Source organism: Ailuropoda melanoleuca, chromosome 13, assembly GCF_002007445.2.
Source record: "Ailuropoda melanoleuca isolate Jingjing chromosome 13, ASM200744v2, whole genome shotgun sequence".
Lineage (NCBI taxonomy): Eukaryota > Metazoa > Chordata > Mammalia > Carnivora > Ursidae > Ailuropoda > Ailuropoda melanoleuca.
The window spans coordinates 22,218,388-22,242,487 of record NC_048230.1 but is presented as its reverse complement, the minus strand read 5'-3'; the positions used below and the strand labels follow the sequence as shown (position 1 = coordinate 22,242,487).

The 24,100-nt window shown below is 56.7% G+C and overlaps 4 protein-coding genes and 1 long non-coding RNA gene across 8 annotated transcripts in view; 1 reads left to right on the top strand and 4 right to left on the bottom strand.

Annotated features, from left to right (window-relative positions):
* Positions 1-1,245: 1,245 nt before the first annotated feature.
* Positions 1,246-14,900, top strand: LOC117795444. Of its 2 annotated transcripts, none has more exons than XR_004619468.1 (3): positions 1,246-1,463; positions 11,361-11,459; positions 14,794-14,900. It is a non-coding gene; the product is annotated as an uncharacterized LOC117795444 (long non-coding RNA). The 2 variants fall into 2 exon arrangements; XR_004619469.1 differs by lacking the exon at positions 1,246-1,463 and adding an exon at positions 8,181-8,236 and having other exon boundaries at positions 14,794-14,888.
* Positions 2,156-4,861, bottom strand: HOXB5 (homeobox B5). The gene is made up of 2 exons (XM_002916822.4): positions 4,043-4,861; positions 2,156-3,363 (listed from the first exon to the last, which is right to left on the bottom strand). The coding sequence occupies exons 1-2, from the start codon at positions 4,602-4,604 to the stop codon at positions 3,116-3,118; spliced, it is 810 nt and encodes a 269-aa protein (XP_002916868.2). The 5' UTR covers positions 4,605-4,861; the 3' UTR covers positions 2,156-3,115.
* On the bottom strand, positions 6,644-15,480 carry HOXB6 (homeobox B6). Of its 3 annotated transcripts, none has more exons than XM_019797113.2 (3): positions 15,350-15,480; positions 8,577-9,069; positions 6,644-7,541 (listed from the first exon to the last, which is right to left on the bottom strand). In XM_019797113.2, exons 2-3 carry the CDS (start codon positions 8,989-8,991, stop codon positions 7,282-7,284), a joined length of 675 nt encoding a protein of 224 aa, XP_019652672.1. In that variant the 5' UTR covers positions 8,992-9,069; positions 15,350-15,480; the 3' UTR covers positions 6,644-7,281. The 3 variants fall into 3 exon arrangements, with proteins under 3 accessions (XP_019652672.1, XP_019652671.1, XP_011220119.1); XM_019797112.2 differs by having other exon boundaries at positions 8,577-9,101; positions 15,350-15,412; XM_011221817.3 differs by lacking the exon at positions 15,350-15,480 and having other exon boundaries at positions 8,577-14,797.
* A 2,666-nt stretch (positions 15,481-18,146) lies between these two features.
* HOXB7 (homeobox B7) lies at positions 18,147-21,675 on the bottom strand. The gene is made up of 2 exons (XM_002916823.4): positions 21,159-21,675; positions 18,147-18,963 (listed from the first exon to the last, which is right to left on the bottom strand). Exons 1-2 carry the CDS (start codon positions 21,556-21,558, stop codon positions 18,710-18,712), a joined length of 654 nt encoding a protein of 217 aa, XP_002916869.1. The 5' UTR covers positions 21,559-21,675; the 3' UTR covers positions 18,147-18,709.
* Positions 21,676-22,945: 1,270 nt separating this feature from the next.
* HOXB8 (homeobox B8) overlaps positions 22,946-24,100 on the bottom strand; it is a 3,371-nt gene continuing 2,216 nt past the window's right edge. The window contains exon 2 of the mRNA XM_034640667.1: positions 22,946-24,085. Within this exon, the coding sequence (XP_034496558.1) occupies positions 23,781-24,085 (305 nt within the window). The 3' untranslated portion in view covers positions 22,946-23,780. The remainder of the gene's footprint in view (positions 24,086-24,100) is intronic.

Sequence of the window (24,100 nt, the reverse complement as noted above, 5' to 3'; positions counted from 1 at the left end):
AGAGGGTGACTTACCCTTAGAAAATAACAGGCCCCCTGGGGGTCAAATGATGAAATCCCTCTGGTTTGTGGTGCCACAAAAACAAAGGGGCTTTTAAGGTCTGGTAGGGAGAGAAGAAAAGGGAGGGAGAGGAGAGGAAAGAGAACCTCTCTGATTTTTCTCTCCTGCTCCTAAGTCCCTGTTTTTCCTCCAGATAGTTGGGGGTCTGTGTTCTTGAGCAAGTTTTATTTATGGAGGGCCTGCCAGGAATCTGCTGAAACACCTAACCCCTCCAGGCAAGAGAAGAAGCTCTCCCCTTCCCCCCACTCCTGGCCAGGAATTAGGTTTGGAATTTGAGGGGATGGTGCCCCTCTGACCCTCCCCAGAGCCAAGCAGAAGGGCTGCCTTGGATTAACAGACCGAAGCTAGGTGCACAAGCACCGCACTCCCCATCCTGGGTAACCCCGATGAGGCCATAGAGCAACGGAAGGTACCCTTTCATAGGGCTCAAAAATCTGAAAGCCAGAGAGATCCCCAGTGCCAGGCAGGCCACAGCAGCCGCAAGAGCCTTCCCCGTGCTTTTTCTCAGCTCAGATGTATCCAGATAAAAGTGCCCAGCGGCGCGCCCCCACACACCCTTGACAAATGTATGTCATAAAGTTTCTTTCCTGGGGGTGGGGAGATGTCTGTCTGAAGACATTCAGCAGTGAAGTGGCCCCCCAAAAGGGGCCCCTCTTTCAGGACGACACACCCTTCCCTCTTGCCCCCTTAATTTCCAAGGACACTGAAGGAACCCACACAAGCCCTTCTTCCCCACAAAGAGTCAGACACGCCTGGGAATAAAAACCAGACGCCCCAACCGATGAGGCCTTACAGAAATGAGAGCCCCCACTTCAGACACCCAGCCCACCAGAACTTGGTGCAGAAAGCAGACGAAATGTCCCCCACTGGCTATCCGAACAGCCCTGCGCCGAGGCAAGATGTCCTGCCCCAGTTCTAAGCCCCAAAATTGCAGGGGGAGAAAGCGAAAGCTGGAAGCCACTTACCGCGGGAGTGCCGCCACCGCCTTCTGGGCTGGGAGAGCGCTCAACCTACCTCTGCCCCCTTCCCCACCACAGCGAGCAGTTAAAGTGTCACTTAACATTCTGGAGAATGTGAAATATACCGCGCGGTGTCAACTCCCCAAAACCATAAAACTAACTTTATGGACCTCACGTGACTTTCTCGAGCCAGTGAGGGGTATCTGTCTGACTTCTCGGCGATTTTTACGATCTAACTTCGAGATAAAACCCCTATCCATTTGACATCTAAATGTCATAGCGACTTTTGGGATAGTTTGCTATGGACAAAGGGGGACAAAGTCAAGGGGTGAGGGGGAAGGAGGGCCCAGTAGAGCCTCTACGACCCTTGGCTGCTTCCTCACCAGCTTCCCCCTCCCCCCAAGTCCTGTAAGAAGTTGGGCCAAGCTGGAAGGGATTGACCGGGTAAGTGTCCAGACTTGACTCTTGCACTCAGGGTGAAGGCGGACTTGGATGGAGGAGGACTGGGCCTTAGCCCTGGGCCACTTGGGCTGGCAGGGGAACCAGGGGTCTTCCAGGAGGGACCCCAACTCCAAACCAAGAGGGAAGGTCAGTTGGGCCCCTGGAGAGAGGGAGCCCTTGATAAGTACAGAGAAGACTGAGGTTGAGAGGAGACCTTTGAAATTGAACTGATTTTTTCTTTTCTTTTTTTTTTTTTTTTTTGGTCTAAGTGGGTGGTGGAGCTGAATTGGGGTTTGGGCCAGGGGAGGGGAGGCTGGGCAGGCCTGTACCACTCCCAAAAGGCCAGGAGCCTCCTGCCCAGGACTTAGGCCCACATTACTTTCCCTGAAGAGGTTTCCAGAGGCTTTTCTGGCTGGCTGGTGGAAGGCCAGGGTGGAGTCCAGCTCACCCTCTCCCTTGCCCCAGCCCCACATGGGATTTCTGGGCCTCTCAGTCTCCCAGACATGAAAGCCAATCCCCTGGCCCAAGCACCGGCTGACCAAGGGAGGGATGTAGGTGGCTGAGAGGGGCTGCTGGTCAGCAGCCTGCTTTCCCTTCCCTACACCCCAGATCTGTCAAGAATGGTCTAGGGTGTGCCCAGTGATGGGAGAGACAGGCCCCCAGAGAAAAGACAAGTGGAAGGGCAGTGGCGTAGGGGAAACATTTATTTGACTTCAAGGAAAGCTACAAATACCAAAAGCGAATCACTGAGACAGGCCCGGCAAAGGCAAAGACAGATTTCACACGTAGCACAGCATCCACTCGCTCACTACAAATGGTCTTGGAAGCGAAATGGGGGGGAGGGGATGGGTCTGACCCAGACCATCCCCATATTTACAAGCTTTGGGCCCTCTACTCCAGACCCATGGATTCACAGAGAAATACACAAGACATTTTACACTGAGGATTATTTTTGTTTCCGTACACTCCCAGGCCAGGCCTTGCAGGGCCTACCCAGGCGGCAGGAACTTAACTCTCACGGTTTACCTTCCCTCTTCTCCATATCACCCCTTTGGTCCTCCCGGGCCCCCTTCCCACCCTCAGACCAAGCCACTGGGAGACTTGGGCCTGGGGGGTAGGGGAGGGAGGAGGAGGGTGGAAAGAGACAGTCATGGACTCCATCTCCGAGGCCAGCTCAGCTGGGCCCGGCGCTGTGGCACGACCCCACCTCAACAGCTGCCCCTTAGAGAAGTTTCAAGCTGAAACTCAAAATACAGCGACCATCCTTTTATAAATAAGTTAGAAGAACACAGATAGGGAGGGGAAAGTTCACATTAAACATGCGAGTTTCTTTCTTTCCTGGGGGAAGGAGTGCAACCACAGACACGAACATTCAGAAACACTGGTGGATCTGGGGTGAGTGGAGGGCGTGGGGAGCAGGGAGGGAAAATAATTATCATTATTATTAACAATAATAACAAGATTAACCAGTCCAGGAGAGAGGGGAGCCACAGGAAGACCTAAGACCAAACGAAAAATCGTAACACAAGGCCGGGGCGAGGCAGGCTCGTGGGAACCGGTCCCCAGCGGGCAGTGGCAGCGCAGGGAAGGCTTGGAGGGGCCAGGGCTGGGGGCAGCAAGGGCTCTTGGGCCACCCAGTGCTCCTCCAGGAGGGCTCAGGGCTGGAAGGCGCTGCCGGCTGTAGCCAGGCTCATACTTTTCAGTTTGTTGTCTTTCTTCCACTTCATGCGCCGGTTCTGGAACCAGATCTTGATCTGGCGCTCGGACAGGCAGAGCGCGTGGGCGATCTCGATGCGCCGCCGCCGCGTCAGGTAGCGGTTGAAGTGGAACTCCTTCTCCAGCTCTAGGGTCTGGTAGCGGGTGTACGCGGTCCGGGCCCTTTTCCCGTCAGGCCCGGTCATATCTGGAGCAGACAGAGTAGAGCCGCGAGGCAACGTTATTCCGGTTAAGGGAGGGGGCACTGGATGGGAGAGGGGCGTGGAGCAGGACCCAGGCGTCCCCGGCACCCAGCTCCCCGCAGCTCCAATCCTCCCCACTCCAGACGCCCGCATCCGAGCTCGCTCCTACACCCCCATCCCCTGCAGCCCCCACTTCTGCCGGCAGTGAATGCGCCCGGCTTTGTCTCTTGCTCCCTCCCTGTGCCTCACCCTTCGCTGGGCTCAGGCGGCCGCTCGCCCCGGGAGGGAGGAGAGCGGCTGCACTTTTGCCCTGGAAAGCTCGTTTTCCCTGCTCTCCCCTTCTCTGCTAGCAGTAGCCTCAAAATTTCGGGGGTTAAGCAGGATCCTTCCCCACGTTACAAAAACCCCCATCCTTCATCCTATAGCTAGTACAGCTGGCGAATAAAACCTTAGCGGAAGCTGGAGAAAAATGATTAAAAATACCCCTCCCCAGCTAAAGACCTTCTTTGGCTCTATCCCCCGAACTGTGAGGACCCTCTTAGAGACTTCTCCCCCTCTGGAAAAAAAAATAAATCTATATTTGAGGAGAAGCCAAGCTCTCCTCGCCTAGCGCCCCCCCCCCACCTCCCCAAACGCAGAGGAGGAAAGCCGAGGAGACAAAAAGGGAGCGAAAGCGAGAATTACCATGGCTGATGTGAAGCTTCCTCATCCAGGGGAATATCTGCGGAGTCTGCCCCTCGGGCGCGGCTGTGGAGGTGGCCATGGGCTCTGGCTGTGCCCGAGCTAGGCTCGGGCTGCTTAGCTGGCTCGCCGCTTCCTCAGGCTCCGAGGACGCGCTGGCCTCGTCTATTTCGGTGAAATTGGCGCTGGAGCTGGCCGGGGTCGCCTGGTCGGAGGGGGACGAAGCAGAGGGCTTGGCGCCGTGGCTGTCGCCGTTGGTGCAGGGCAGGGACTCGGGCGAGGACAGGGAGCAGCTCGACGCCGCTTGCCTGAAGCGGGGCTCCTGGGCGGGCGCGGGGAAGGCGCGCGAGCTCTCGCCCACCGCCCCAAAGTGGCTGGAGGAGGCCGAGGAGCGGTTGACGCTGAGGTCCATCCCATTGTAATTGTAGCCGTAAGAGCCGGTGTGCATGGCAGCGGGATCCCTGTAAGAGCCGCTCAGAGAGCTGCCACTGCCATAATTTAGCAACTGATAGTCCGGGCCATTTGGATAACGCCCCGAGAAGGAGTTTACAAAGTACGAGCTCATTTGGGTGATTTTGGAGGGCTTGATTTGTGGATCGTGGTCGTTATAACCCTGTGCTTCACGATTTATGATGTATTAATGAATTATAGCGATGCACTGTACTTCGTTTTGCTATGTATGCGGCCAAATATGGGGGGGGTTGGAAGGGGGATGGGGGGGCGTTAGGGAATCACGTGCTTTTGTTGACCAGTCGTAAATTCTCGCTGATGACCTCAAGAGGTAATTCATGCTCTATGGTTACAAATAATGACGATCCGAGAATCGTTAGGGCCGATTCAATGCGAGCCTCCGAGAGAGGGGGAAAAAACCGAGAAGGGGGAGAAACAGGGAGAAGGTTGGCGCCGGCCTCTGAGCAGAGCGCGCCACCTCCCGGCGATCGGCGGGAGCGCGGGCCGCAGACTGCCATGGCGGAGACGGCTGCCTCCCTGCAGGCTCCCTGCAACCGCCGGGCGAGAAAGAAACCCGGGCTGGGCTCCCCCGCAGAGTTGAGTCTTTTAGAGGAGGGAGCCTCTTGAGCCTTTACCCACTTTTCTTGGGAGTGGGGTTAGGCTATCCGTGCCTTTCCCCCTGTCATTATTATTATTATTGTTGTTATTATTATTATTTTCACCCTGGATGAGAGGATCAAAAATTGAGTTGCTCTTCCCTCACTTGAGCTTTGCAAGTCTCCAAGCTGGGGGCGGAAATGGGGGGGAGGGCTGGAAGATGTGTGTGAAAAACAATTATGGCAACGCGTTTCCCTGCGAGCTCGGCCTGGCCTGCTTCCTGCCAGGGGTGCAGTGGCCCACGCATAGCATCCAGGCGGAGCTGACAGGGCCGGCCCGGGCCGAGGGTTCCACGGAGAAGCTTTCACTTCTCTGCCCCTTAGAAGTTTGGATTCCTCTTCCCGACTTCCTCCTCCTCCTTAGGCCAGGCCTGGAGAATGGCAAAGCAGGACAGGGAGCCCAGAGGACGTGCAGGGCTGGGGCGAAGCGGCCTAGTTCCCGGGGAGAAACGGTGGCAATGACAGGCTGGGGTTTGGGGTTCTGAGAGTTGGGGATCAAGGCAAGACCCTTTCCCCTCATCATCAGATGCCCGCTATTGCCTTGGGAGGCCCACTCAGAGCGAGGCCCCTCGCTGACGTCTGGGTAATTTCAGAATTTGCCGGGCGGCCCACATCTTCCCTGGAAAGGGGTTCCGAGGACCAGCGGCGCCTTGCTGAGCGCGCTGGGCGGCCAGAGACCGCTGCAGCTGGGCTCCTTCTGCCAGGCGGCTATTTTCTTTAAAAATAGAAAAGGGAGAGAGAGGGAGGAGGAAGAAAGGAAAACAGTGTCCGCAGCTTGCCGCCGGGGTGAGGGTGAGGGTGGGGGTGGGGAGAGAATGGGTCGTTTTTTGGTTGAGGGGATGAGACCAAACCCCCGCATCACCTGGCCTCCTGCCCTCAGGTCTCCAAAGAGCAGGGGAAAGTCGTGCCCTTCACCCGTGCCTGCCGGGCTGCCTCGAATTCCCCTACTTGTCGCTGAGCTCCTGCTTGAGGCAGGAAGGGGCGCCTGACGCCTTCAGCTGCGGGGCAGAGAGACACCAGTGGCCCGGATTTAGTCCCCGGAGCCACAGGCCGGGAGCCGAGGGCCAAGGCCGGCGGAGATCAGGCCATGTGGGCAGGCCAGAGGCTGCGGGCCTCGCGAGCGTGAAGACAGAAAGGCGCTGCTTGGGCGCGAGACCTGCCTGGCTGTCTCTGCAGGGGCTCCGGGCTCGGGGCCTCGGCGGTGTCCCTCATGCCACGGACAAACGAGAAAAAGCTTAGAGAATGAGAGGGGAACGGCCCTCCTCTGTCCCCCAAGTCTGCACCAGGAGACGCTGTTGGGAGCCTCAGTACTGGCGAGGCGCAGTGCCGGAGCCTGGGCGGACCGCCCCGGCCTTTATCTCAACTGTAACTTCCGAGTCGTGTCGGGCCCGCGGGGCCGACCAGGGCTCCTGCCTTTGCTGCGGAGTTTCCGGCACTGGGACGCTGGGGTGGCCTTGGGGTGGGGGAGTGGCAGGGGAGGAGCAGAGGTGACTGAGCGGCGAGTTTTTACGTCTTTATTATTATTATTATCATCATTATTAATATTAATATTATTACCGAAGTATTTCACGTCCAGAGCTAAGACAAGACTACAAACACAACACATAGAAAATTAATAAAATAGAACTTTGTTTTCTTCTGAGGCTCCTCTTCTTACTTCTAGGTAGTATGTGCTCCTTCCAGTGGCTTTAGGGAGGGGGTGGGAGAGAGGTCTGGGGTCAGGGAGTCTTCGAGGCCCCCCGCTGAGGGGACTGCGAATCTACCATTGAACCGTGCACGGGGGACATGGACGAAATGAGACGCGACACGGACAAGAGCATTTTGCTCTGCTTCCAGGAAACATCAAGTGAGTCCGGTCCTCAGTTCTCACGGGGGAGCCTGATGGGGCTGAAGCGGGTTCCCGCAGGGATGGAGGGGGCGCTCGGGGTGCTGGGTGGGCTCAGGCGGCAAGGCCTCCCAGCACCCAGTGAGAGCTCTGCGGGCGGGGGCGTCCAGGAGAGCTCTGGGCCCCGCCTGTCGCGTGCTAGAGAGCAGGTCCCCCGGCCCCCCCGCCCGCAGAGCCTTCTCGGGGCTCTCCGATGCCCTCGGCTCCCCACAGGCCGCTCCCTTCGCGTCCCCCCTCCCTTTCCAGCGCCTTCACTCGGCTGGCTTTTCTTCCTCCTCCTCGGCACTGAGCTGAGAGGCGCTGAGCAGTTTGCTCTCCTTTTTCCACTTCATGCGCCGGTTCTGGAACCAGATCTTGATCTGCCGCTCGGTCAGGCACAGGGCGTGCGCGATCTCGATGCGCCGCCGCCGCGTCAGGTAGCGGTTGTAGTGAAACTCCTTCTCCAGCTCCAGCGTCTGGTAGCGCGTGTAGGTCTGGCGGCCGCGCCGGCCACTGGGCCCAAAAGAGGAACCTGTTACGCACAGAGAAGATGCTGAGGCCTGGGGTCACCAGGGCCAGAACCCCCTCCCCCACTCGACCCTCAAACATGGACTCTAGCCTGTCCCGGGATGCCCTCCACTCTTCGAGTTCCCTGCCCCCCCTTCCTCACTCCTCCAGCGCCCCCTCCAGATTCCCTCCGGGTCTCCCAGGCCTGTGCCTCTGGGTCTAGACTCTTGGTGGGGGATGGGAGGCGAGTTCAAAATCCCACCTGAGCCGAGGGGGAGGGGCTGGGGAAGCACTGGCCAGGTGTGTCTCTTCCTAGCCTTATCTTTTCTTTCCATCTATCTGGCTCCCCCACCACCCTGTGATAGATTCCAGCCCTTAATCCGTAATGACGTGGATCGATCCATAGTCGGCATTAACGGCTCCTCACTTTCGTGTCCCGCTAATGGACATCAATTTGGGACTTAAGGCCGACAAATAAGCCAACCTGAGACCCAGGCGCCTGCTTCTCCCTCTCTCCCCCTCCGCCTGCTGCCTCTCCCTTTCTTCCCCTTATTCTTCCTCCCTCCTTCCTCTGAATACCACCCCTTTTCCTGGTGCCTCCTCTTTCCCCAGCCCAGAACCCCCAGGGAAAGAGTCCGGGACAGACTCAACTCTCCCTCGCCAGCGTCACGCCGCCCCCCTTCCCATGACGCACTCCGTTTTTAATGGAACCTTCTTCGGGTAGGGGACCCGACCGGGGCTGGGGGGCGCGGGGGGTGGGGGGAAGCCACGCCAGTGGCTGCGGCCCCTGCCCCCTCCCCTGCCCCAGAATCGGGCTCTGGCGCGGCGCTCAGGGAGAGCCCGCTCACTCCCCCTGGCTCCCAGTGCAGCTGGGACTTTGCAAACTTTGTAACTCCTGAGGGCGAGAGGCCAGAGCGGGAGACCTCGGGCGGGCGCCCCGTCTTCCCTTAGCTCCTAACGGAGATGCCCACCCGGCACCCCGGGGGAGGGGGGGCGCTACTTCTGTCCCCTGGGGTGGGGGCCCGCGAGGGTCGGGGCGGCCGCGGGAGGGCTCACTCACTGTTGCACGAATTCATCCGCTGCATCCACGGGTAGACGGGAGTGGAGCACTTCTGCTCTTCGGCCTCGCCGAACACGCTCTTGTCCTGCGCACAGTCGGACTTCCGCGGCTCGGGGTGGAACCGGGGCGGCTCTTCCGCGCCCGAGAGCGCGCAGGCCGACTCCTTCTCGCGGTAGAAGGCCGGCGCCGGCCCGTAGTCGCAGGGCGCCGCTCGGCCGTAGCCGCCGCCGGCAGGCGGGTAATAGGAGGAAGCGGCGAAGCCCTTGTCCTGGCCGGGCCCGGGCCCGTAGGGCGCGGGGTAGTGCCTCAGCGGGTCCGCATAGCCCGACGAGTAGAGCGGCAGCTGGCCCAGGAAGGACTCCTGCCCGCTGGCCAGAGTGACGGGGAAGGTGGAGTTCACGAAATAGGAACTCATTGGGAGGGGAGGCGCGCTCGGCCGCTGCTGTTCCGCCGGGTTTATGATTTGTTGTGTTTTATAGTCCGAGCGCCGCGCCTATTAGTAGTATATCTGAGATTGGGTTTTAGCTGAGGGGGGATGGCGAGGTGCCAGTGAGGGCCAGAAGGAAATACAACCATCTGATCCAACACTGACCAATGGCAGAGGCAGGAATTGTCAAATAGCACCCAGGAGGAGCGCAGCCCGCGCGAGGGACCCGCGCACAAACCTATCAACCTTTTTTTTTTCCTCCTTCTTCTCCTTCTCCTTTCTCTCTCTCTCTCTCCCCCCCGACAACACAACGCGTCCTGTTCCACCTACGTAGGATCTGCGAAAGAGGCGTCTGTGCCTTTGAGGGAGGAGGGAGCATTTGGATTGAGACCACCCCATCCCCCAGTGATTAAATAAATATATCCCTCCCCTCCCCACGCAGGATAGGAAAAAGTTAATTGTGTTTTCAGAAAAGTTAACCCCTGCGTTGCTTGAGCCCCGTTCCCTCAAGGGAAGGGTGCCTAAATGTCCCTTTCCATGTGGTGAGGAGCGCACGAAAGGAAAAGGTTTGTTTCTAGGGTTTTGTGTTGGTAGACGAGGAGAAGAGCTCACTATTTAACATCGTTTTCAGGAGAGGCGAAGAAGAAACACTCCCCTCCCCAGGTTTTGAAAACTGTTTTTCCTAATTCTCGGGTCCACCCTGCCTCCTCCAAGCCTGGGTTTATTATTCCTGCTTCTTCTCAGCTCTTATGGTCTGAAAGGCAGGCCAGAGCCTGCTGCCCAGAGGACCCAGAAGGCTGTGAAGTGGCAGGAGGGTCTGAGCCCAAGCTTCCCCCTCGGGCTCTGTGGCCAGGTTAGGCTAGACTAGAAGCTTCTCGGAAGGCTACTGCTGCTGCCTCTGTCGCCTAAGACATCCTGCCTGGCTGGGGCAAGGGCTGCTTGCTCTGGCACGGGAAGGGGAGCTGGAAAGGGACTCGCCTTCTCTTCGATTGAGGCAGAGGGAGAGGAGGAGTGAGGGACATCCCCCAACCTAGGTTGTCTGATCCCTATCCTGCCCACCACCCTCACTCCATCCCCCCCATCTTCCTCCCAAATTATTAGAATATCCTGGGCTACAGATTCATAGGAATCAAAGATGTCTCAGTACGTCTGGGCACAAGGAAGAAATTATTCCTCCTCCAATTCTGGGTCCTCAAAAAACCTCCTGATATTTGAGTCAATCAAAGACAACCAGAAAGAGAGGGGCCCTTGCTCCTTTTCCAGGTCTCTCCAGAAGCTGGCAGTTCTTTTTAAAATTAATTCTTTCCCAAGACTTGGTTTGGGTTTAGTTGTCTAAGGAGGGAGAGGTGTTCGGATCCTCCTGGGGACCCAGCAGACAGCTTACAACTATCAGCCCGAATCTCCTCTCCAGATGCTCACCACCCTTCTGTCTGTCTCGCAGCATTTCTCCAGTCCCTCCCACATCTCATATTTGTATCACCAGCTTCGCTGCTGCACAACCTTGGGTGTGAGAAAGAGGGCTCATCTCCGCTCATCTCTCTCTCTCTCTCTCCCATCTAAGGAAAATGAGCACTGAAGCCAGGCTGGAAGACTGAACCACAATGTGTTTTCAACATTTTAACTATGCACGTGGAGGCCAGGCAGTCACGGGTGATAACCTTCAGAACTGGGTTCAGGAATGAGCCAGGATGTGTGGCAAAATCTGATGATAAAGGGGCCAGGCTGGCTCTCCACTGCCTTGTTCTTTGGGCTCCTTTCTGTGGGCCAGGGTTGTGCCCTGCAGATGCCTCCAGGCACTCGGGCAAGTGGTAGAGGGCTGAGGTCGGTGACCAAGGGGAGGAACGTGGTTGGTTGCAAAGTGGCCTACAAGGCTCCCTGAACTCAGGACAACCTCTAGGCTCTACCTTCATGGCCGAGTGGTGATCCCTGCATGTCCCACCAACCACTTCCTAGCCAAACTCTATAGGGGGGTTTTATGAAGATTTAAGAAAACTCAAGCCTCCTCATGATGAAGACCGTAAGTGCCCCAGTCGAGCTGTGATTGGGCCCACTCCTAGAGAGGAATAGGGAACATTTGGTCTGGGGGAGCAAGGTCAGCAGAGTGCCTGTGTGCACCTCCCTCCTCCCTGCCACTGAGGCTGGGCCTTGGACCACATCCATCCTGCCTCCTCCCTGGTCACAATGTCCCCTTCCTAGAACTGGACGGTGTGGGCATACTATAGCCTGGACCATACAGCATACTGTAGAGTCTGGACCAAGTAGGATGCCATAAGGGAGGGAGACTTCCCTGTGATAGAAGCATGAAAATGACTGCCTTATCCTTGAGTCACAGCCCCAAATTAACGTCACCTCTGCAGGTTGCCTGTTGTGAGATGGAGCCGCAAAGGCAGGGCCTGGGCGCCTGGAGTCCGGCATGAAAGGAAATAGCGCCTCATCGCTCTTATCTAAGCCCAGAGGTATTTATGAGCGTTTATTCGTCTGATCCGTTTGTTTGGGAGAAAGAGCAGACGGGCAGGGCCTGGCCAGAGGCCGCCTGGTTTCTGTAGCCAGATCTCTACGAATTTGTCTGTGGTTCGGTCCACCACCACCATCTGTCTGTCTGTCTCCAAGGAGGAATATGTAAATACCCAGCAGGCACAGCTGTCTGCCAGTCTGGGGTGTCTCCCCCAGCCTCACTGAGGAAGTGTGTATCTAGAGAGGTGGATATAAATGTGTACCAAGTCTTGAGTACACAACAGAAAGACTGTACAGAAACCCCACAGGCAGAATTTATAATTGTAATTTTCTGTGCTGTGAATCTGAGCTCCCGTGGACATGCACGCATTTTCATCTCCCAGGGAAATGTCCAAGTTGTGTTCAGCTCGTGAGTAATATTCTCCTGTACCGGTAACCTCAGGGAGGGGTTTTCGCCTGGATGTGTATGGAGGAGAGGGGGGACTGAGACACTGTCCAGGCTTCCCATTTCCTCTCAGCTACAAAGCTCCCCCCAACTCCAGCTCATTGGGTTGTGAGCATCTTGCCCCAACCCACTCCCAACTCCGGCTGAGGTGGAGCAAATTAAGACATCTCAACCCAATTCTTCCCCTAGACTGTGTGATTCTCCAAATTTGGGGAACATAAATGTTCCCAGAGGGAGTTCTCGACCTTTGGGGGCTATTTACAGGGGATATTGCCTTAAAATTGGCCCGTCCGACCCGCGGTACAAAGACCTCATTTCCATTATGCAAATGAACATGGTCGTCTGTGATCATGGGGGGGGTGGGATTGGCAGTGGTGCTGGGCTCCCTCCCCCTTCTCCCTAGCCAGGTCCTCTGGCACCCTAAGAGCCAAAGTTTCAACCCCCTGTACCAGCCGCCTTCCCTCCCTACCTGTCCTTCCGATTGCCCACAAGAAATCGGGCCCCAAGACTTTCCAGCATCCAGCGGCTCCCTGGGGGCCTCCGCACTGGGCCTGGCCTTCTGGCCGCTGAAGGTCACTCTTGCTGCAGGAAAGCTGAAAGCGCAGCTCCTGTGGTCCAGACTCTTGAGGTGCCATAGATGCGGGGACCAGAGCCGCTGGGTTTGCCCCCCAGCATGGCTGGGCCCCCTCGACCTCAGCAGCTCCTCCAGCTCTGGGCCAGACCCTAGAAACACCTCGGCCTGCCTGGCACCGCAGGCAATTTCCTGGAGCCCCGGCCCAGGAACTGGGGCCACAGCACCTTGAAAGGAGCGGCCAGAGCTTCCTCCTGCGGCTTGAAAGCCCGAGCTAATCAGTAACCCGAGAGACAGGGGCCAATATTCAAACGCCGCAGCCGAGGCGCGTACCCCTGCTCTCGCCACCCCCTTCTGGGAAAGCGATCGGGTAAAGCGGGTGTGAGGGGTCCGGGAGGAACGGAAATCACAATGGTTTGGTTCCTTAAGGGATCGATCCCCACTCCCACTCCCAGTTTTCCCCCAAAGCGTATGTGTGTCGATTTCGCTTGAAACGATCGAGAATGGGGGAGGGGACCCACACTCACTTGCAGACACCAACAGTTTCCAGAAAATTTCGGCTCAATTCCTTCACCACGGACTCACCGGGCCAAGCAACTGGCAAGACCCACCAGCCAACCCGGAGAACACAGACCCGGGTTTGTCTTTTGACAGCCGAGTGGAACTGCGGGGGCCGGCGCCTCCCCTGCTGGCCCCCTCCCTTGGCCGAAAAGAAAACCAAATAAACCTTGAACAGCCTTGGCCTCGCATCTCCTGAGCGGCCCGTATGATCCCATCTCGAGCCCTGGAGGGGTAGGCGGGTAAGGGCTCGCGACTCCGATCCCCTAACCCTTTGGTTCAGGGCCCCCTGCCCGCGGGATGCAGTATAAGTCCTTTTTAAATATGACCTAGAAAAAGCCGCTTTCCCAGCCAGCCTCTGGGTTTGGAGCTGGGAATGGGGCGGGCGAGGGGGAGGGCACACTTGTTCTCTAATCCACACGCGGACGAGCGGGTACCAAGATCCAGCGGAAAGCGACAATCTGGGACGAAGTCCCCCGAAACCCGCCGAACCTGAGCAGCAGGGGCTCCAGGCGTCGTGCACGGTTCAGGCGGTGTCGCCGGGCTTGCGGCGCCGAAGCCGCATGTCTCCGAACGGACGGTAGATGGCAGCAAACCGCATAATTTGGGTCAGAGCAAACTGTCTAAGGGATGATTTATAACCCGCCAAGACTACAGGAGAAAAAGACCTTTAGTCTGGATGGGTTTGGGGAATTTTTCCTTTGAGAATAGGCCCCGAGTGCCGTGGGTGCTGGCCGAGAACTTCTCTCGCGGCGCAGCCCAGGGGTCCCTGCAGGCACCCAGTCCCGGCCTGCTTGCTGGGCATCAACCTGACCTGCGCGTGCAGGGCCCCCTTTCCCGCGCCACAAGTGGCCTGCATCCCTCTCTTCCCAGCCCAAGCTTGAGAGGGCTAATATCCCCCTACCCACCCCCATCCCCTGCAATCCCTGGGCAACGAGAGGCCCGAGGCTGAACGCTCACATTTGGTCTTTAAAAAGAGAAAAGCAATCACCTATTTGTGCAAACCAAACTAAATCAGTCTCTGCTGCCCTCCCCGCCCAAAGCCGCTTATCTCTCCCCTGGCAGCTTCCCCAGAAGCCTTCTCACTCTGTTTTTAGGTTCTGACCGGCTTTCCCCTTCTTCCACCCCACCAGCAACCTTTAGGAATTTCGGTCTTCCGCCCAAAGTCCTTCTCCCCCCTCCTCACCCCCAGGAGGCCTGGCTGGAGAATGAAATCAGGCGCCGGAGGGACAGGACTAGCTGTCTGAGCTCAGAGCCAGGCAGCTTTCCAGTCCGGACACCATCAGGTTCCCTAATTGGGTTCTCTTTTTCTTTTCTTCTCTCCCTCTGTCCCTCTCTTTTTTGTTTTTGTTTTTGTTTACAAGCTTAAAACACAACAACATACTCAAGAGCTTCTCGACAATCAACACCTTTGGATCCAGAAAAGTTTGAAATGTTTCCACTTCAGACACACACGGCAATTTTCTCCACCGAAATCCACACGCCCATACCCATAAAACACAAGTAATAGATGCAATATCGCACAGAAACCAACACGCTGTAACCTACCGCATTAAAAAACCACAAAACTGTCTCCCTGCAGAGCGAAGCTCCCTCCTTCGGGAGTGGCGAGAGACCTGGGCATTCTCAGGCTGGCTTCCTGGGGGGAGGGGGGTCTCCCTTGATCTGGGTGCCTCCACCCACAGCCCTTTAATTTCAGAAACATCTCCGAAGGGAGATAATGAGCATTTCTCTGTGAATTGTTCTTACTCTGTCCCTCTAGCCGCCGCCTCCTCGCCCTCGCGGGCCTCTACGAAGATTCCAGGCCCTCCAGAGACCAGTACGTCCCTCAGCGCCACCGCCCCCTGTGCCAGGGCCGCCCGGAAACCGCCGATACCCACACCAGGCAAGAGAACTGCGCGGGGGGGCAACTGGGGGAGGCGGGAATGAGGGAGGGAAGGTGGGAGGGGGAGGGGGCGCACACCCACAGAGGCCGTAGCAACCGGCTTCTGGGGCGCCCTGAAGCCCAGACACCCCTATCCTCTCTTTCACATCCCCCTCGCTTGAGCCTCTTCTTCCAGCTTGAAAAGGCGACTTAGAGCTTGCCTCCGTGGCCCCTTTCGGTTCCTCCTCCCATCTTCCCTGCCTTGGCTCCCCCTCCAGGAAGCAGCCACCCCTCTCTCTCGGCCACCGAATTTCCTGGGAAGCCTCTCCCTGCAGCGCCCAGAGGTGGGGTTCAGCCCCGTCTTGGGGTGGGGGGGAAGAGGGAGACAAACCTAAGCCCCACCCCCGACAAAAGCAGTGCAAAAGAACGAGAAGAGAATTGTAGAATCCCTTACCTTTGTAGACCTTGGGATTTCTTTCCCCGACTGAAAGAGGTGAGGAGGAAGGGGGGGAAAGCGTTCTGTTTCTTCTTCATCTTCCAGATAATATTGTCCCAACCTGAGAGCCGTCGCTTCCCCTTCTCTGACTTGGGAGAGAGGGTGTTTCGCTTTTCTGATATTTGCATAGAAAATGGAGTAAGTTCTGGCTTTGAAAAATGGTATCAGGCTGCAGTCCTGGGCAGATTGTCCATTTACCCTCCATGATGACTAAAATCCCAGATCAGCAAGCAAATCAACTTAGAAATTAAAATTATTTTTGGTTCTCTCTTTTGTGTAATTCCCACCCCTCCTTCTCTGTCTCTGTCTCTGTCTCTCTCTCTCTTCCCTTTCCTCTCCCTCTCTCTTGCTCTCTCTCTTTTGCTTTATCGAGCTGATACTGAAGTATAAAAATATCAAGAGGCTGGAGCCCTGAAGGACGACAGTGCTCCGACCTAGGTGTGGTGTCCAAAAGAATGCTGCATTATAACCACCAGGGAAATGATAAAAAGTTCATGTTCACGATCGCCCGGCCACATGACCGGCGCCGGCCAATCGCTGGATTCAACCACTCATAAACTTCTATCACAAAGTTGTAAATTTTCATAAAACAACAAGGAATTTATTGCATTTCTTCATGGCTGCTCCACCAGCAACCCTTTTCTCGGTCGCCATCTTCTTTTCTTCTCCTTCTCGCTATTTGGGGAAACCCCAATCTGAGAAGGGGTGAGATTTGGGGTGCAGGGAATCAGGCAGAGGAGCCACAAGGGTCCATCTGGGAAGGGGATTCTTTCCAGAACCTCCCTATCCTCGCAGGAGCTCTGCCCCCTCTTCTAGTAAGAATTCACCCCAAATCCTCCACACAGGGGCCATTCTAAGGTGGTTTTGGGGTGAGTCGGGAGTAACAGTGGGTATCCAAAATTATCACTTGCATCAGGAAAAAATGAAGGCTTCAGTGCCCCCTCTCCCCCTCTGAATGTCCCCCTCATTCCCAGCCCTCTAGATGGCGGGACCCCCACCTGTGAGGCTTGTAGCATTGTGGGTGTGGGGGCCCTAGATTCCCTAGGGCCTAGTTTTTGTCTGGGGAAGAAAGGCGGCCCTGAGAGAGGCCAAGGTGGACAGTCTAGCTACCAGATTCTCGCCTCTGCACCCCAGAAATTGGAAGAGGGTGAGGCCGGATCCCTGCCTCTCCCGCCCAAATGCCCACATGCCCAGGTTCCCAATGACAGCTCCATGACCTCTCCAGGGGGTTCTGCGGCCATTAATGGGGGAAACTGCAGGTTCCGGGGAGTTTTACCTACAAATTCAAATGAAAGAGATTCTCCTAAAACGTGCTTCCATTCCAACCTGCTTCCCCCTTTCTGTCCCAAAACCTGTCCTTTACATTTAAATAATTCAGTGTTTATAATCGAATAAATTCTCAAAATGAGCTCCACAGGTCTAGAAGCATAGGCGCCGTCCTCCAGGTTTATGTTCCTCAATCAAGGGGTGTTTTGAAGGGGGAAAAAAAAAAAACTACCACCACCACCACCAAACAAAATTCACCCCGTGTTTCCCAGGTCCCCTGAAATATTCCTGTATTTTGAATTGAGCCACCAGCGACCAAATGCAGGAAACGAAATAACACCCCCCAAAAAATGTTTTCTCTTTTTTCTCTCTTTTTCTGTACTCGGGAGAAGATTCCAGGTCGCCGGCAGCACGGGCAGCAAGGCGCGGAGGAAGGCGGCGGAGCTTCGGCGGCCGGCGGGGCCGGGCTCCGGGCGGCCGGGCTGCGGCCCCACTAGGCGAGTAAACTTGCGCCGCGCAGGCTCTCGTTCCCAGGGGTTATCCACTCTTCCCTCCCCATTTACAAATTTTATTTGGCTCTCTGTGTTAATTTAGAATGAGATAAATGAAAGTAAAAGAAGTTGAAATAAAGTAACCGAACAGGTCTTGCGGAAAATGCTCGCCGAGGGAGCGGAAGCCGGGAGCGCCCCGGGGTTGGAGGCCTCTGTGGGCTGGCGGGGAGCGTCCGCTCGCCGGCCTGGCTTCTGCCCAACGCCGCTCAAGAAGCGGGAGTGGATTTGGGTGGTCACCTTCCCTTTCCTTCCACTCTTCCTTCGTATGGGGCCTAACACGTTGGATTTCAGCTCTGTATTTGTGCCCCAGCCGCGCCACCAAGCCGCAGCCTGGTTTGAGGGCCTGGATGAGACAGAGTTTGTGGCGCGGTGGGGGCTTTGCTTTGTGAATGGGTGTGACTGAGCCTGCGGGCTCATGGATGTGTTTACTTGGGGGCAAATGTGAATCTGTGTTTATAAGCCAGTGTGTGAATGTACATTGGTGTGTATAAATGTCTCTGTGAGTGAGTGTGAATGTGTGTTTACTTGTGAGTGTGTGTGAATGTGAACGCATGGGTTCCAGTGCAGAGTTGGGATGTGTGAATGCCCCTGTGTTTATTTATGGACGTATAAATATGGGTGTGTATTGTGACAATGTATATATTTATTTATGTGTGATGTCAGACTGTATGTGTGATTTGTGCATTTGTGTATGCCAGTTTGTGTAAAAGAAGGTAAAGGGAGGTGTGTGTGTCCTGTTGGGGTTCACTTGTTGGCAGCCCCCAGAGCCAGGTGCACCAGGATAAAGAGCAGACCCCAGCACAGAAAGAGAGGGCTAGCAGCAGAAGTTGGAGCCAAGGGGCTCTGGGATGCATGACTAACCCGGCGCCGCCGCCGCCCCCCCCCCCCGCTTTAGGGAAACACAGAAAATAGGTCATCTGTTCATTTTTAAATTCTGTTTTATTTCTCCATCCTTCAGGTACACATACAATATAAAGAGGATCACAGGGGCTGGCGGGAGCAAAAGAGCATCAGGCAGGCCAGGTGCACAGAGGGGACACTTGAGCTAGTCGGTGGGTCCATGGGGCTCCCTAAGGCCCCTTCAGTCTGCTACTGGGAAGGCGGGGGGCTCAGGAGGACAGGGAACCACACACGTTAGTCCAGACCCACAGACCACAAAGACAGCATCAAAGAAAGGGGCTTACAAAACAGCAAGATTTTACATAGACCTTACGATAGCGACATAGAAAAGGGGAGGCAGAAAAGCTACAGAACAGGTCGGTGATGTTCTTCCCATATCGTACAAAACAAACCCGCTGGACTTTTCTATAGGTAGTATTTTTTTTTCAGTGTTAAGAAACCAAAATTTCACCGTCTCTCCTTAAAAAACTTCAAACTGCTTTCCACTATTTAAATAGTTTTCCCCTTCCCTATTTAATTTGAGTTTCCTGGTTCAGTTCTCAGAGCTGGGCTTCACCCTCTCTCCCTTTCTGGCTCTCTTCCTCTGTCCTTTCTCCGGTGCTCACTCTTCCTCGTCCTCCTCCACCTCGGCCTTGTCCTGGCCTGTGGCCCCAGGACCCGCGGTCTTGTTCTCCTTTTTCCATTTCATGCGCCGGTTCTGGAACCAGATCTTGATCTGTCTTTCGGTGAGACAGAGCGCGTGCGCGATCTCGATGCGCCGCCGCCGCGTCAGGTAGCGGTTGTAGTGAAACTCCTTCTCCAGCTCCAGGGTCTGATAACGGGTGTAGGTCTGGCGGCCTCGCTTCCGGTCAGTCCCTGCGCACAGTATGTAAAGGAGAATAATCAGTGCGGGTGGGAAAAACCAGGAGAGCGTCTCCCTCTCAGACCCTTAGGTTTGGGGTCCGTGGGTGGAAGAGCCCATTTCCCCACTAAACCACATTCTTACTTTCCATTCCCCAACGTGTGCCTTCCCTCTTCCCTCAATGTGCAGGCCTTTCTAGAGGCCTCCTGAGGCAAACATCCCCATTTGCCAACCGGAAAGTCTTCCAGCTTAGGGCTTCTGAACCCAAGATTTAACCAGTTGGCTTTTGAAGGCCCTGCACCTAAGGGGTATATGTGGGATGAAGGAAGGTTAATCTTCCCATCACCCCTGGGACCAGACACCCTAAGACTCCCCTTTTGGATACGGACTCTGATGGTCTTTAGGGTTAGAGGTAATGGAAACCAGCAAGTGCCCCTGGAGTGGGGCTCTAGGCCTGGCCTGAGTGCTTTTCCCAAAAAAGAAAAGGAAACAAAGGAGCCTCACAGACCCAGTCTCTCTCTCTCTCTCTCTCTCTCTCTCTCTCTCTCTCTCCTCTCTCTCTCTCACACACACACACACACACACACACACACACGCGCGCGCGCGCGCGCGCGCACACACACAGAGCCTGTTGTGGAATGAGGAGGAGGTGAGAATTCGCAAATTTCCTTGGAGCCTGGAGTTGGCCTGAGAACAGCTGCCCTCTGAGGACTCTTTTCCAGTCAGTGGCTCAGGATCACACAGGGCCAGGCTGCCTGCCCACCTGCCCAGACAACCCAGTTTTCCAAATCTATCTCTGGGCCTCCAGGAAGGCACAAGGGAGAGAGCAGCCTGGTTTGGGATGGAACATGAAGTATCTGGGGAATGAGGGCTGAAGGGCAGAGGAGAGCTTTCCAGGTTAGGCCAAAACCCTGAGGAGCTGTGGGGGAGGTTGTACTGGGGGAGGTGCTGGTGCCAGCCCTCCTGGGAAGTAGACATGGGAGGAGAGCCTAGGGGCCCTAATTTCAAGTCAGATAAAAGCCAAGCTGAAATGTTTACGAGCAGAAAAATTTGGGCTTTGATAAATCAACTGGAAAGGCAGTTGAATTATGAAACAGGTAATGGGGACCGTGACCACCAATACTGATGGCGTAAGAGCTGGGCTTCTTCTGACTGGACTGGGGAGCCTCTGACCACAAGTCTTGGACCTTCTGAACCTTGGGGTTGGCCCCTGAGTCCAGGGCAGCATGAAGAAAGATGTCTGGTTCAGGGTAGTCAGGAGAACCCAGACAGCCCCGGGTCTCTTGGGGCTCCTGCAGCAGCTGGCTCAGTGGCCTGCACTCTAACTCGTAATTTGGCTCCACGGAGTCCTAGTCTGTCCCCTAAGAGGACATTCACCCTTCTGGAATGATACCTGCAAACTTGGTTCTGGCCAGTTCTCCAGAGGGCACTTCGGAGCCCTAGGAAGGGCACCTGAGGAAGCCAGCTGGACTCCTGCGAGGCTTCTGACCCTTTCTCTAGTTCTGCTTCCCCCTTCCCAAGTTCACTGGGGGGTCAGGAGCCTCGTCTCTCTTGGCCTCAGCCCCCCCCCTCCACCTGCCTCTCTGGCTCTGTGTCCCTGGCTGGATCTTCATCTCTTCTCATACCCCCTCCTCCCGCCAAGTCTCTAGAGCCCACCTCTAATTGTCCAGAAGGGAATAATGGGGGAGCGGGGTTGGCTGGGAAGGAAGGGGGAGGGGAGAATTGCTCTGAGCTGCGGGCCCCCTCCCCCAGACCTCCAAGCTGGGGCTGGGGGACACACCCAGAGCTGAGATCCCCGGCGGGGGAAGGGAGAAGGGAGGGGGGAGAACCTAATGGCTATTCTCTGCAAACCCCAGCCTTCCTCCACAAGACAAACGGCCTCGTCTCCAGCCCGTGCCGGCGCGGCTGATAAATATTTAAAGCTAAAAGGCCGGGAGGAAAGGTGGGGGGGCGGGCGGGGGGCTCGGAGCGCCACGGCGTCGGCGGAGAGAGATCCGCCAAGGGAGCAGAAGGAGCCTGAGAGCACCGAGCAAAAATGGGGGTGGGGGCGGCGCGCCGGGTTGCGGCCGAGGGGCTGCCGCGTCCCCAGGGCCGACCTCCTACCGGGAGCACTCTGGACGCGGAAAGGAGCACTTGGCCGGGAAGGGGGCGCCTTCCGGGGAATGTGTCCGGCCGCTGCGGCTCGGGATGGCTCGGTGCGCGGCGTTACCTGAGCTTCGCATCCAGGGGTAGATCCGGAAGTTACTCTCGGCCGCCAAGTCCGAGTCCCTCTGCTCCTTGGCGCCCGCCGCCTTGGCGGAGTCGCCGGGACACACCCCGGAGAGGTTCTGCTCAAAGGGCGCGCAGTGCATGTTGAAGGAACTCGGCTCGAGCCCGTAGCCGGCCGCGTAGACGCCGGCTGCACTCTGGCCCGCCATGCCCCCCCCGCCGGGGTACAAGCCCTGCATCGACGCGGCGAAGGAAGCGCCCGAACCCGCTCCATAGCCCGGGCGCTGGGGGTTGGAAGCAAACGCACAAGAAGTTTGTTCAGGGAAGGCTCCGGTAGCGAAAACCGAACTTGCGGCTGGATATTTAGAAAATAAAGCATTCGCATAATACAATGAACTCATAATTTGGCCGGATGATTTGTAGGCAGGGACGTTTTAGTGTCGGTTTTACGAGATTCCTTGATATATTACAGAATTAGAGTCCAGATTTACACCAAAAAGGACCCCCTTTTTCCTCTCCGGACCACGTGACCCCGCCCACGTGACGTCCCCTCCGCCAATGGCCGGGCAGCCTCCCCACGGCCCCCGGTAATGTGGAAAAAATTGTGTGGCGTTAGATTTATAAAATATGATCAATAATGAATGGGAAAGCCAAGCCCTGTGGATTGGGGCTGGGGGCTCAAGGGCCGCTGTCGACCCCCTTGGGCTGGAGGCAGCTTGCAGGCGAGATTTGGGGAGGAAGAGATTGAGAAGGGAAAATAAATAACCTCCGAGCGATCCGTGTTGTCACCGCCCCCCCCACCTCCCCAGCCGGTTACCCAAGGAGAAACAAATCCAGAGATTGCCCGCAACTGGGTGGGGGGGGCAGGTCAGATCTTTATTAATCTGGGCCAATTCAGCCTGGCTGGGCCTTTGGGGGAACTTGGTCCGGTTCTCCCGAGGTGAGGAGCGGAGGTGAGCCTGGCCTCCTGGCTCGCTCTAGGTGCCCCCAGACATACAGGCAGGGATCGTGGATGCTCCTACAGGCGCGGAATCCAGCCCACGGGCGTTGGATGCTGCGGTTTCTGGTGGCTTAAAAAAAAAAAAGGTTTGAAAATAAAAAAGGAAGGGGGTGGGGTGGGTGGGAAGAGAAAGGAAGGGAGGAGGGCGGCCTGGGTATACTGCTCTCCTGGTTCCGGGAGGCGGATGCCTCAGTCGAGCGTGGCTGCCGGAGAAGCAGGGGCAGCGAAGGAAGGAAGGCGGCGAGCCACGACCTCGGAGCTGGGCGAAGGTGGGCAAGTCGTAGAGAGGGAGAGGCGGAGAAGAGCATCTCTCCTCTTCCCTTGCTCTCCCCGCCCCCCACCAATCCGAGAAAAATAAATATATAAGCTTGTTCAGCGGCCCTGTACTCCGCATTTATCCACCCTCCCCACACACACACGCACAAACAGGACAGGGCCCAAAGAAACAAAGGGGGAGGTGGTGGGGGATACAGCCACCAGCCCCGGCGCATCTCTCCAGCGTGGCCTGGGCGCCTGGGTCTCGCGCCGGCAGCCTCGGAACGCGAAGGGAGGGGGTTTCTCTGGGCTCCCCTCCCCCGTCCCTCTCTCCTCCAATCAGGCGCAGCCGCCTCCCTCACCCCCTGCGCCCCTGGGCCAAGGGACTCGCACCACCTGCCTCCAATCCCCGCCCCCTCCTCTGGGCTGCCTAGCCTGACGGGCGCAGGAGCCCGGTGACCGGCTCCCCCCAGCTCTGCAAGGCGCCGGGGGCAAATGAGGAGCGCGGGCCGGGCCAGTCTCGGGTTCTCGCTTGTAAACTTTATTGTAACTCTTCCGCCCTTTTCAGAGGCAGACAACAGAACAAAGTATAGAGGAACAACAAAATATATAATTAGCCCTCCCACCCCCCAATAAAGCAATTCACGGATACAGGATACATTCTCTTCACAGTAAACCTAAGAACACTTTTAACAATTGCCCACAGCGCGCATGCTAACTAAAGTAACCTCTTTTGAGAAACACTTAAGACGAAATTGCCAAACCAAAGGGGGGGGGGGTTGGGAGGAAAAGAGAGAAGCAAGAGAGAAAGCCAGCGAGCTAGGGAGGGCAGCGGGGAGAGAGGGGTTGGGAGGGGGGAATGAGGACGGGGGGAGAGAGAGAGAGAGAAGAGAGAGAGAGAGAAGGAGAGGGAGACAGAAAGAATTACGGCGTGAATAGGCAGTTTCATGTTGTTGGGAGAACTTAGCAGAAATCGGTACCTCGGTCATTACAAAGAAGCACGTTCAAAGGAAAAAAGACCATTGCACAAGGAGGCTTTTTACACGGGGCGGGGGCGGGGGGGGCTCAGCCAGGCCGCAGCCGCTCACCCTCGCAGGGCGAGGGAGTCCTTGCTTAAAATCCTTTTCTTTCCCCCCCGGCCCCCAAGAGAAGGGAAGGAGATCCACGGTAGCTCACACACAGAAGCTATTACGAGATACTACCACTAGCGGGGACTGGCGCGGCGGGGGACGCTGCAGCGGGAGGCCGGGCTCCGGGCCCCGCTCGCGGGGCCAGAGCTCTCTCGGGCGGGGGCGGGCGACGGCGGTGGCGTAGTCGGGGGACCCACGGACGGAGGGCGACCGCGGCCCTGACAGTCCCAGCTGGAGCCTACTTCTTGTCGCCCTTCTGCGCGTCGCCCTCGTCCGCCGCCTCCGGGGCCCTCTCCAGCTTCTGTTTCTCCAGCTCCTCCTGCTCGCATTTGCTGCTGGGGAACTTGTCTTTGTTGTTCTCTTTTTTCCACTTCATCCTCCGGTTCTGGAACCAGATTTTGACCTGTCTCTCTGTCAGTCCCAGCGCATGCGATACCTCGATCCGCCGCTTGCGAGTCAGATAGGGATTAAATAGGAACTCCTTCTCCAGCTCCAGGGTCTGGTAGCGGCTGTAGGTCTGTCGGCCTCGCCTGCGTCCGGCGGCTGCGGAATGGGGGA

Coding starts and splice junctions, on each gene's coding strand:
- HOXB6 (XM_019797113.2), bottom strand. CDS start 8,991: ATGAGTTCCTATTTCGTGAACTCCACCTTCCCCGTCACTCTGGCCAGC. Junction 7,542..8,576: donor GCGGATGAATTCGTGCAACA/GTGAGTGAGCCC, acceptor TGTGCGTAACAG/GTTCCTCTTTTGGGCCCAGT.
- HOXB7 (XM_002916823.4), bottom strand. CDS start 21,558: ATGAGTTCATTGTATTATGCGAATGCTTTATTTTCTAAATATCCAGCC. Junction 18,964..21,158: donor CCCCTGGATGCGAAGCTCAG/GTAACGCCGCGC, acceptor TACTGTGCGCAG/GGACTGACCGGAAGCGAGGC.
- HOXB5 (XM_002916822.4), bottom strand. CDS start 4,604: ATGAGCTCGTACTTTGTAAACTCCTTCTCGGGGCGTTATCCAAATGGC. Junction 3,364..4,042: donor GAAGCTTCACATCAGCCATG/GTAATTCTCGCT, acceptor TGTCTGCTCCAG/ATATGACCGGGCCTGACGGG.